The sequence below is a fragment of the Bombina bombina genome, chromosome 2 (genome assembly GCF_027579735.1).
Source record: "Bombina bombina isolate aBomBom1 chromosome 2, aBomBom1.pri, whole genome shotgun sequence".
Lineage (NCBI taxonomy): Eukaryota > Metazoa > Chordata > Amphibia > Anura > Bombinatoridae > Bombina > Bombina bombina.
Genome location: NC_069500.1, coordinates 1175811199 through 1175823698, shown reverse-complemented (window position 1 = coordinate 1175823698; position 12500 = coordinate 1175811199). Strand labels below are relative to the sequence as shown.

Sequence of the window (12500 nt, the reverse complement as noted above, 5' to 3'; positions counted from 1 at the left end):
ACATTTACTAACAAGTGTCACTCAAGGGCAAATTTCTCCTATCACTTTGCTCAAGTATGTGGAAATGTGTATTGTCATTATCCAATGTATGTACAGCCGTATAGTGCTGTCTAAAATGTTTAAATAATAGAGAGAATAAAGCTAAACAAACAGGGTGACTGACAAACATATATCACATTATTAAACATATATAATAAAAGCTACAGTACATGCTATTTGCACTTTGTGCAGTTAGATGTAATTGCTTTTAAGAACATTCTCTTTGAGAGGAACCTTATTACATCACATCCAGGATTAATGCCAAGTATTTAATGGTAATTCTCTAGCAAATTTAAATATGAATTCTTTTAAATACAAATACATTAATTGTCGGATTTAAAACATATATTACAGACATGTATTTAAAGGGACATGACCCAATACTCTGGGCTCCCAACTAATTCTTGTTGATAGTCTTCCTTCTTTAGGGTAGGAGAGGGAGAGATTATTATCATTTTTATTGTATTCTTTTTTTTCTTCCTTCCCTTGCAGACGCACCTTGATAAGTTATTGTACGCGGCCGGTGAGCTCAGATTCGATGTGTCTTATTTTTGGATTTATTAGAAGTATAATCTTTATTTATTTTTATTTTTAGGGGGGATTATTGGTTGTATTGTATGTACAAATTCTCATGTTATTTATTCTTCTTTTCCTTTTACCCCGTTGGAAAACAATAAAAATATATTTTTAAAAAAAGGGACTTGAAACCCACAATTTTTGTTTCATGATTCAGAGAAAGCACACAAATTTAAACAAGGTTCCAGTGTACTACTTCTATCTAATTTGCTTTGTCACTTGGTATCCTTTGTTGAAAAGATACCTAGATATCTAGATATGATCAGAAGCTGGGAGCTACTCATTGGTGGCTGCACAAATATGCCTCTTGTGATTGGATTACCAATGTGTTGGGCTTGTTCCCAATAGTGCATTTTTGCTTCTTTAAGAAAGGATTCCAAGAGAATGAAGCAAAATAGAAGTAAATTGGAAAATTGTTTACATATATATGCTCTATATGAATCATGAAAGAAAATGTGTGGCATTAATGTCCCTTTAAAACTTAGAGATAGAAATAGAAAAAGTTGGGTGTGACTGCATCTTCTTTTTCTGCACTGTTCAATAGTATCATAAGTTTGCCATGGTGCCGAAATTAAAGGGACATAATAATCAATCATAAAATGCTCTAATATGTCAGAGGATTTTATTATTGCTCTATTACTTGCAAAGAACTATGTTTAACCTCTGCAAAGGAGTTAAACACAAAGTTAAAGTTAGCTATGGGCTGGCAATACATGGTCTAGAGCTGAACACGGAGACAATAAGGAGTGTAAGCATATGTGCAGAAACACTAGGCATGTTCAGTTCAGCAGTGGCAGCACATTTCTAGTCCAAGACTTTAACCTTTTTATAATGAACCATGACACAAATGCAGCTTTTTTTGAAGCAACTAATGGATGCAAAACAAAACTCCCTTTTTGACTGTAGTTCTCCCTAGCATATAGTTACACAGTAAAATTGTTTTTCCCTTAATGCATTTCCAATGGCTTTTTATACCAGCAGCAGAGTATAAAACATGTGAGAAATTTGTGCTTTGAAACCACAGCCTATTACAATGGGTTGAGCTTGCAGGTAATATCATAGCTCATTATGTTATCACTTTGCATACACATATTTGCATCCTTATCTTATATTTTCTGTAAACCAAAGCCCAATAAATATATAGAACAATAGAAAATTAACATTGCATTACTTATCTATCCTGCACCTCACTGAGAGTGTATTTTCTTCTGCTGACTGTTTTTAATTAGGCTTATCAATAGCCTAGACTTCAGTATACAAACTTTAAGTATAGGTGGGGATACCACAGGCTAAATATGCTATTTTGAATGCTGAAATAAGGGTTAAGGAGCTACTTGTAAATAATTTAATACACTCCAGCAAGTAAAATGAATCACTGGGAACAATTTAAAGGGGAGAACATTTTTGGGTAAACTGTCCCTTTAAAGAGTCAAAGTAGCAGATTGGGTTGTGCTCTGGGTCAGACTAAATTATCATGCAAGTTTTCAAAAAAATAAATCTGCTAAGTATGTATGTCTGTATTTTGACAATTGCATTGTAGAACAAATGTTCCCCTTGATATTTGTTCTTCAAACGTGTCTGTGTTAACATTTCATCATCATAAAATGTAACAAATGAAGATTTGAATACAAAACATCAATTCCTAAAGACCTACATTAAAGCTTAAAAATCTACATTCAATGGGTATATTGCATAATTGAATATTACCTTTAGTAAAGGGTAAATTTAAACACGTTTATCAAACATTTTACATTTGTTAATAAATAAATGTGTCCAGCATTCATTATTTTTAACGACTGTGCTTCCTTAGATGCAAGTCCAATACTGGTCATAATTACAAGATTAACTGGTGACCCTGTGCTTCCTAGGCCATAAAATTATCACTGTTCCACAGCAGTTTTCTAACTACAAAATTAAAATAGAAAATGCTGATAGCTAAATGCAGTGTAGAGGGGTAATAAATAATTAATTACAACTATTCAGAAGTCATAGTTACAACATAGTACAATAAGTAATTTCATGAAAAATAATAGTATCAATCTGACTTGTGTCACTGGATTGTGGCAAAAACAATTACAACAAAGAAAAATAAGTAGTTTCAGTATATTTTAGAAGGCTTCCTCCTGTGTTTCTGTACATTATAAACCTTCAATTGCTGGTTGCAATATGTTTAAGATGATCTATTGCCATTCGGTTGAAAAAGACTCATTACCATGTCTTCCTTTATATAATAAGTACAGGCTATCCAATTCAGTGGATAAGTAAGAGTGAGCTAAAGACATGCCTCTGAAATACTCATTGGTTTAGGAATCTGCAACATCAAATGAAATGTCACCGAAAGATTAAAAGCTCTATTTAAAAGGAGTATTAATATATAAACTGTCAAAAGACTGGGTTTTCCTTTTGAGATAACAATAAATCATGTATCATTTGACAGTCGTTTAAATGAACATTACTATAGGAATAAAATAAAAATACATACCAACAGCTTCTGACAACCCATAGACCTTCTGGTTATATGCGTCTGTTTTATCCCAGATGAATGTGTATGACAGATTAGGTGATGCTGGGAACCATTTTTGGAAAAGCCTTCCAACCACAGCGACCATGAGATGAACCTTCATTAGACTGAACGGTATGACGGCGTGGGTCATTGTAATTTTAAGAACAGATTTATATCCAGCAGCTCTTGAGCTTAAATAGGATAATTTCATATCAGTTCCTGGAATTGTCGTCTCTTCGTGAAGAACCTAACGTTGAAGACAAACAAAGAGATGCTGTAAATTGTGTTTGGATTTGAGGAGCTTGTGCTGCAAATAGTTACGGAACTGCAGATAATTTGCTAATCAAACATTTATAAGGGCAAAGCCTTAGGAAAATAGCATAAAGTCACTAATAGTAATGTAAAATTTAACTAGCAGCAATAATAAAGAGAAGTACTAAAGAGAAAATATTAAACAGTGCAAAAAGCACATATCCACATAAAGTAAACTTTATATCAAACCTAATAAGGCTTTTTTTACACAGTGTGGGTCACACAGTACCAGCCTCTGTACTGACTATTTAGATTTATATAGTTATCAAACGTTCAACGCCCCGTACCACGAGATTGCTCTTTCAACCAAACTCAACATACAGGAAAAAATGCCATATTCACATTATTGCATCTATCAGAGATGACATCAGGAGGTGACATTAGCAATTGCATTAGGGGCCAAGTAGGCCAGGGTGCCATAAAAACATAAATTATGCTTACCAGATAATTTCCTTTTCTTCTGTATGAGAAGAGTCCACGGCTTCATTCCTTACTTGTGGGAATACAGAACCTGGATACCAGGAGGAGACAAAAACACCCCAGCCAAAGGCTTAAATACCTCCCCCACTCCCCTCATCCCCCAGTCATTCTGCCAAGGGAACAAAAAACCGTAGGAGAAATATCAGGGGTGCCAGAAGAATAACAAAAATTTTGGTCTGCCTAAAGGAGAAAACGGACGGGGGCCGCGGACTCTCCTCATACAGAAGGAAAGGAAATTATCTGGTAAGCATAATTTATGTTTTCCTTCTTAATATGAGGAGAGTCCACAGCTTTATTCCTTACTTGTGGGAAAAATATATCCAAGCTCTAGAGGACACTGAATGAAACGGGAGGGTAAAAAATGAGAGGCGGACCCTAATCTGAGGGCACCACAGCCTGCAAAACCTTTCTCCCAAAAGATGCTTCAGCCGAAGCAAAAACTTGTAAAATTTTGAAAAGGTATGTAAGGAGGACCAGGTAACCGCCTTACAAATCTGCTCCATAGAGGCCTCATTCTAGAAGGCCCAAGAGGAAGCCACTGCTCTAGTTGAATGAACCTTAATCCTCTGAGGAGGCTTATGTCCAGCTGTTTCATATGCTAAGTGAATAATGCTCCTCAACCAAAAAGATAAGGAAGTGGACGAGGCTTTCTGCCCCTTAAGTTACCCAGAATAGACAACCAACAAAGAAGAAGTCTATCTAAAACTCCTTAGTAGCTTGAAGATAGAACTTCAAGGCCCGAACTACATCCAAATTATGAAGTAACCGCTCCTTCAAAGAAGAAGGGTTAGGACACAAGGAAGGAACAACAATCTCCTGATTGATGTTGCAATCTGAAAGAACCTTAGGAAGAAAACCTAACCTAGTATGAGGAACAGCCTTATCAGCATGGAATACTAGGTAAAGGGGCTCACATTGCAAGGCAGCCATCTCAGATACTCTACGGAGCCCTCTGCAAAACTTTAAGAAATAGAATTAAGCTCCAGGGAGGAGCGATAGGTCTAAACACAGGCCAGATTCTAGAACGAGCCTGAACAAAAGACTGTACATCAGGAAGCTTAGCGAAACTCTTGTGCAATAACACAGAAAGCGCTGAAACTTGTCCCTTTAAGGAACTAGCGGCAAGTCCCTTCTCCAAACCATCTTTAAGAAAAGGAAGAATCCTGGACACCTTGACCTTATGCCAGGGGAATCCACGCTCTTCACACCAGAATAAGTCCTCCACACCTTATGATGTGACGAGTGACCGGCTTTCTAGTTTGAACGAGAGTATCAATCACTCTCTCAGAAAAACCTCTCTTGGCTAGGAATAAGCGTTCAATCTCCACGCAGTCAGCCATCTATTTCCGGCGTCCCCCATCTGTTGCAAATCTCCACAAACACCTCGGGATAGAGAGACCATTCCCCCGGATTAAACTATTGCCTGCTGAGAAAATCCGCTTCCCAGTTGTCCACAACCGGAATGTGAATCGCTGACAGCGAGCAGTTGTGGGTCGACACTGCAGGTTGAAATAAATATCCTGTGTGCTGAATCCTCTTTCTTAACAGAGTTTCTAGCTTCTTGTCCATGGGCTCCTTAAACGATGAACTATCCTCAAGCGGAATGGTAGTGTGCTTAGCAAGCATGGAGATAGCTCCATCTACCTTAGCGAAGGAACCCCACAGCTCTAATTGAGAGTCCGGAACCGGGAACAATTTCTTAAAGGAAGAAGAAGGGGAAAAACAAGATCCAAGTCTCTCCCATTCATTCTTAATAATATTTGCCATCTTTACGGGAACTGGGAAAGTCTGTGGCACTACCCTATCCTAATAAACATTATCAAGCTTAGGAATAGAAGATTCCTTGGGTAATTTAGGTTCTGGAACCTCTAAAGTAGCCAACACTTCTTTTAGAAGAAAGCGTAAATGCTCGATCCTAAATCTAAAGTCTGGTTCCTCCGCAGCAGGAGGTTTAGAGGCAGCAGATGCCGACCCAGCAAGAGCACCCTCTGACGTATCAGAGGTGTCCTCATCAGCAGATAATCTTGTATCAAATAAATACAACAAGTTGGTAGATGACCCCTTGGAAGGATAGCAATATTTGACCTTTCGCTTGCACTTAGCAGGGCGAGGTAAAGCACTGAAGGCCACAGACACTGCTGTTTGTAGCTGTTCAGAAAAGTCTGGCGGTAAGAGGGCCCCTCCCGAAGGGGGATTAGCAGTGCAATGGGAAGCTGCATGTGTAATAGGAGATGACAGCAGGGAACACACCTCACGGGACGGAGACCCCTCAGAGGTGGACGGCTCAGTGGTACTAAACATCTTGGTTTTCTTAGATATAAGTACTTTATCAAGGCAGGTGGAACATAATTGAGCAGGTGGGTATACCGTCTCCTCACAATAAAAGCAGGTATTAGATTTTGGTAAAGCAGGAGTACCCTCTATCAGAGTCCTCCATAGCTTACGCTTTTAAGATGGACTATAGAAAAAGATAAATGGCACCTTTATACTCCCAATGGATGGGGCACTCACCACCTCCTATGACCCAGGCTCCACAGAGAAACTTCTTTGTCTCCTGTAAACCGCACGGTCAGGAAAGAGGAATCAATGAGACCACACCCCATCATGTGGAGTGCCATGCAGGACTGCCCCTGCTCCTGGAATAAGCACGCCAAACCTAACAGGCTGCGCAGTTATCCAAAAACAAAAGTAAAACCTGAATGTTCCAACATCTACCTGAGCCTCATCTCACACATGTCGCAGCATAAAACATAATAAAGCAAATTATGCGTAAATCCCCCCCTGTTTAATAATCCCCTTCCGGAGATATTAACCGTTGATTCCATATAGATAAAAGGAGTCGCACTGTGACCCTGTCTTCTTGTGTTATCATATAAGTATAAAATTAAATGATCTTACCGGAATCACCACCGTGGGACACACAGACGCTTAAGTTTGACAGTCTTGTAGCATCGCACCTGACATGGATTTGATTGATAGAAGCAGGCAGTGAAACTCCTCAACACTGATTGCTTAGGAGCTGTTAATACAACTCTGGATGGTTTCGCAGACTCTCCTGCATCTCCAGACCCTAACATTCGTCAATGCTCTCACTGAGAGGCTGACAAGACTACTTAAAACTCCAGTCCCATACCGAAAGGTAATTCTCTCCATAAGAGACTACTCTGAATCTTCCGACACTTCTCTGCCATCCTCCTGTAACAAAAGGCATAGAATGACTGGGGGATGAGGGGAGTGGGGGAGGTATTTAAGCCTTTGGCTGGGGTGTCTTTGCCTCCTCCTGGTGGCCAGGTTCTGTATTCCCACAAGTAAGGAATGAAACCACGAACTCTCCTCATATTAAAAAGAAAATTAGGCCTTGGCGCCCCGGTTTGGGCCCCATGTGCAGCATTCTCTCTAAGGTATGTGCATGCATACCTTTTGTCAAGGGAGCACACTTCTTTAAAAGTTTTTTTTTTTTTTTATCGTGTTGTTGTTGTGCCAGCGGTCCATTAAAGGGGCAGTCTAGTCCAAAATAAACTTTCATGGTTCAGATAGGGCATGAAATTTTAAACACTTTTCCAATTTACTTTTATCACCAATTTTGCTTTGTTCTCTTGGTATTCTTAGTTGAAGGCTTAACCTAGGAGGTTCATATGCTAATTTCTTAGACCTTGAAGGCCGCCTCTTAAGAATGCATTTTAACAGGTTTTTCACCACTAGAGGGTGTTAGTTCATGAATTTCATATAGATAACACTGTGCTCATGCACGTGAAGTTACCTGGGAGCTATCACTGATTGGCTAAACTGCAAGTCTGTCAAAAGAACTGAAAAAAGGGGCAGTTTGCAGAGGCTCAGATACAAGATAATCACAAAGGTAAAATATATATAAATATAACTGTTTTTTATGCAAAACTGGGGAATGGGTAAAAAAGGGATTATCTATCTTTTAAAACAATAACAATTCTGGTGTAGATTGTCCCTTTAAAAGAGCGCCAACTGCTACTATTTATTTAGAGCGGTAGTTAAGAGTCTGGAGGCGCTTCTGCACTTCAGTGGGGACAGTGTCGGAGCTTCAAATTCTCAGGGTAAAGTAAGCCAAAATAAAGCAAACAAATTGGAATCTAGTTTTTTTAACATGTGAATCTGGTTTACAATTGTTTTAATAGTTAATAGCACACCTTTAGCATATTTCCAGCAGATTCCATGATAAAGAGTTATCTATGGTAGTGCTTGTGGTGCTCTCAATAAGGACAGTTTCTTATGTGTGTCTGTGTATCAGTGTGTGTGTGTCTGTTTGATTGCGAGAGTGTGTTACAGGCTTTCTCAGCTGTTCTATTCTTGACTTGGGGGCCTCAATACTGTGAAGTCTTTATGGGTTCTATGGATTAATTAGTTTTGCACAAACTGGGTGTATCACTCTTTGTATGTGCTCAAGTGGCCCTCATAAAATTGCATTAGCAGATATTGCACAAACTGCAACTTTGAATTTTTTTCACCATTTTGCACCATGCCAGTCAGTACAGTTACAACATTTTACTGTCACCTACATATTGCATCATAAGTATAACACAAATGGTAAGTGTCTGTGTGTGAGAGAGATACAATATCTATATGTAAGCTTGTGTATGTATATTACTACCATCATCACATCATTTTCAGGTTTGACTGCACTCTAAAGAACATTTTAGTCACTTGGCCGAAAATTGCACAGGTCAAAGGGGGTAGAGGGGGGCCTGATCAATAGTTTAGTAAGGAGCCCCAACATTTCTAGTGGTGGTCCTAGTATGTATTCACACTCAGTAGGTGCCATTAAAAGTTCACACCACACATTCCTTCCTTTAAGTCCATGTTGGGCAGACTCACTTGCGGAGGATTACATGAATAAAGCTTTCCTGTAACCTTAAGAGGCACTTTTTGTTTGAAAATTTGTTTGCAATGGTAGAATTTTAAATTAAAACGATATAGCTTTGTGATAACTCTAGAAACTTGGCGACCAGTTTGGTTGGAAAGCAAAAAGCCTTTTCAGGAGCAAATCAATGTTTAATTGTAATTAAAACCTTGGTTCTTAGGGAACAGGGTCCTAAGAATTGGGGAATATTAACCTTGGGGTGTTTTTCTTTTCTTTTTTTTTTTAATCGGTCAAATTAAATGGGTTTATTCTAATCTTAATCTAAAAGGAAAGTGCTACCCATAGAGTTAAAGGTTAGTTTAATTTAGTTTTATAAATAATTTGGTTAATTATATACTAATCAAAGAAATGTTTAATATCTGTACTTTAAGTACAATTCAATAAAAGCAGCTGTAATTGCTGTACCAAGGTATTCTGCTTTGATTTTAAGGGGTGGTTGAGGTGGATACTTCGGGGAAGGAGGGCATTAGTGGATAACCAGCAGGTCACTTAATAAATTCAGCCTAAAATGATTATAGTTAGCTTTTGTTTTCAACAGTATGGCACAGAATGTATGTTAGGGTGCTGGTGCTGAGCATTCTAGACAAATGATTGTATTAATAAAATCACTTAATATGGTATCTCTTTGTAAATTGTGCCAAATAGGCTTTACATAAATGAGCAACATATCTGCACTATAAGACTGCACCTAATGACATTCTAAAGTGTGTGATATATCTGCTGGATATAATATCAAACACCCACTTTCTCAAATTGTCTTTCCTTTTGGCATAGAAATAAAAATGTCCCACACATGGTTCACAACTTTATCACTACTCACTGCAGAGTCTTTGGCTTTTCCAAATGGGAAACTGATTCTGTGCCGTCATTAGTCACGGAGATTTTCGACTTTTACATACTCTGATCTGGCAACTAAAGTAATCACCTTTATTTCACTTCAACTCTCAATGACAGGATTACAATCTATAATAAGATTCCTACACAAAGAATACTAGCGTTTATGGTTGCTAATTTACAAAGCTTTGCTCATTTGATATGCATAGCCAACTGCACAAAATACACATACTGAGGGTTCCCATGGGAGCTGTTACAGACATTCCTTTTTATTGGAATATTTTGGCAGACAGAGTGTGCTTTCTTATTTCATTCTTACATTTTATTATCAAGCATTTCCATTTATCAAGTTTTCATCTCCACTGTCTGGGCTTAAATAAAACAGCTGTCTGATTTCTCCTCCAATTGTTTTAAAAATTATAGACTCCCTTTTTTTGTTTTACAGAAATATAGCAAGTGAAAAGTAATGAAAGGAGAAGTATTAAAAAAAAAAATCTTGTGGCGATAAAAGCAAAAGTGAGAATGTATACACTCATCTATCACACAACATAAAATTGTGATTTGTTTTTATACTTTTTTTCCTCTGCGGTTTTAGTGTGTATCTTTATTTCCGTGGAAAGGAACTATGTATTTTTCTGTTTCTATTTTCAGTTAAAAGTATCTGATAGATCTACAATTATTGTTTAATCTATGTGTATATTTTGAACGAAAAAATATATACTAATGTTCATATGTGAGTTTCTAATGCTTTTTATTGCAATGTTGTCTCTCTGCTTGTAACATACAATAAAATATTAATTTTAGGAGTGCAATGCAAATGTATTGTAAATTATTTTACATGCATAACTGTTATTGGTCTACATGGCAGTACTGTACAAACAATACTACATTTCATTTATGAAACCATATAAAGTTGAGCTGCAGACTTAATTTGAAAAGACATTACACACATACTAATTGTTAGCTGCTGTAGACCACTCGTTTTCAAACCTGTCCTCAGGCCTAGAGCACAGGTGAATTAATCAGCTGATTAGTAAACATGGTTATTTAACCATCTCTCACCCAAGGTAATCCTAAAAACCTGGCCTGTTAGGGAGTACTGAGGACAGGTGTGAAAACCAGTGCTCTAGTCTAGAATAGTAACAAGGTGAATGGCAACTAATAAATGCTTAATACAAAAACTAATCAAATAATTACATTTTAACCTATTGGATGAAATAGAGTTGTAATGAGCTGTAATGCTGTGCAGTCCTTTGCCGCAGCCATTAAACAGTCTAACAGAGTAGCCAGATGCACATGGAAGGTGTAATAATATGTCAGCGGGCTGACAGGGCAAAACCCTCAGTAAAAATATATTTATATAAATCTTTATACACATCTTCTATAACCATATATATGATTTAACTCTACCTATAAGATAAAGTGCACTTGCTAGAAGTATATTGCAAAGATGTATTTTGTCTCTAACTGAATCAAAACTATTTTTCCAAATGATTTTCTTACTTTTACACAGTCTGTTTGCATACACAGACTCTATTCACTAGCACAATAAATATACCGAACAGCATAAAACCTAAAAGCAGACGCTAATTTGTTCAGTCACATGTTTCCACCTTTAGTTCAGGCCAAACACTCTTGCACCATGCAGAGCACAGCAAAACATTTTTTTGCAGAGTACACACTATGTATAACAGCACAAACTTGCACATAGATATTTACACTCTCTCTCCCACACTAACACACACATACTTTCGATCTCTCACACACACAAAGCCACTATCACTCTCACACATTCTCATATACATGTGTAACACACACACTCACACACATTCTCTATCACACACATGAAGACTGGGACAAACACAAAAACACACACTCTCACACATAAAGACACTTACACAAAGAGACTCACACGAAAGAGAGAAATAACTGTAGGTATGTGCAGTATGTTGAAAAATGTCACCATTTGGCTTTGGCCGTTTCAAACTAAATGCAGACATTTGCATGTTCAGGCCTGACTCATCTTCAAACCCAAACACACAAATGGAAACCTGAACTGTGCAGGTAATTTCTGGACAGGTGGCAACCATAGAGGAAAGTATAAGGGAGAAGAGAGGAAAAGGAGGTTATGGGTGCACTAATTCCTTAAAACTTAACTTTTACTTTGCATATTTAAATCTATAAATCAATAAGTGACATGCCCTTTGATAGAAATTGAAACAAGCCCCTGAAGAAGCTATGATCACTTTACCTCCAAGTGGTAAAAAGGCCTTGTTTAGGAGGGTATGCCTATGTGGCTAGGCGGAAGTGAAAATGGAAAAATAATATCAGGAGCAAGACCCCACTGATTGGATCAGAAAGGGATGCTCTCCGCTTTCCTGGCTGATAGCAGAAAACATCAGCATCAGGTGTGGACACCCCTCAAATACTGGAAAAAAGAAAATAAAGGTCTGTTACCACCGGAGGTCTTTGAGGGGTGACCCCAGCTGATGCCGACGTTTCCTGCTTATTTTAATTTCCATCAGAGATCTTGTCATTTATTGATTTATAGACTTTAATCTGTAAAGTAATAGTTACGTTTTTAAGAAATAAGTTCCCCTATAAACTCATTTTTTCTCTTTTCTTCATTATACCTAATATTATTTAGTGGAGTGAGGGTAGCACCAGGTGGTACTTGTTACAAACCAACCTGAAATGTTGATGTAAATACACAATATTAATACTAGAATGTACGATAGATAGTGCCATCTCAAACACAAAATTTGCAAACCATAGAGGAAGGCCATGTTCCAAAGATATTACAATTCCAGGTAGCAATTCCTCAAACCGTATTATGGTCCTTTTTCGAAATTCGTTTTGCCTATT

General features: G+C 37.7%; 1 protein-coding gene across 2 annotated transcripts in view; it reads right to left on the bottom strand.

Moving 5' to 3' along the window:
• TENM3 (teneurin transmembrane protein 3) overlaps positions 1-12500 on the bottom strand; it is a 756540-nt gene that overhangs the window by 177669 nt on the left and 566371 nt on the right. For both annotated transcript variants that reach the window (XM_053703859.1, XM_053703860.1), the window contains one exon: positions 3098-3365. In XM_053703859.1, the coding sequence (XP_053559834.1) occupies positions 3098-3365 (268 nt within the window). The remainder of the gene's footprint in view (positions 1-3097; positions 3366-12500) is intronic.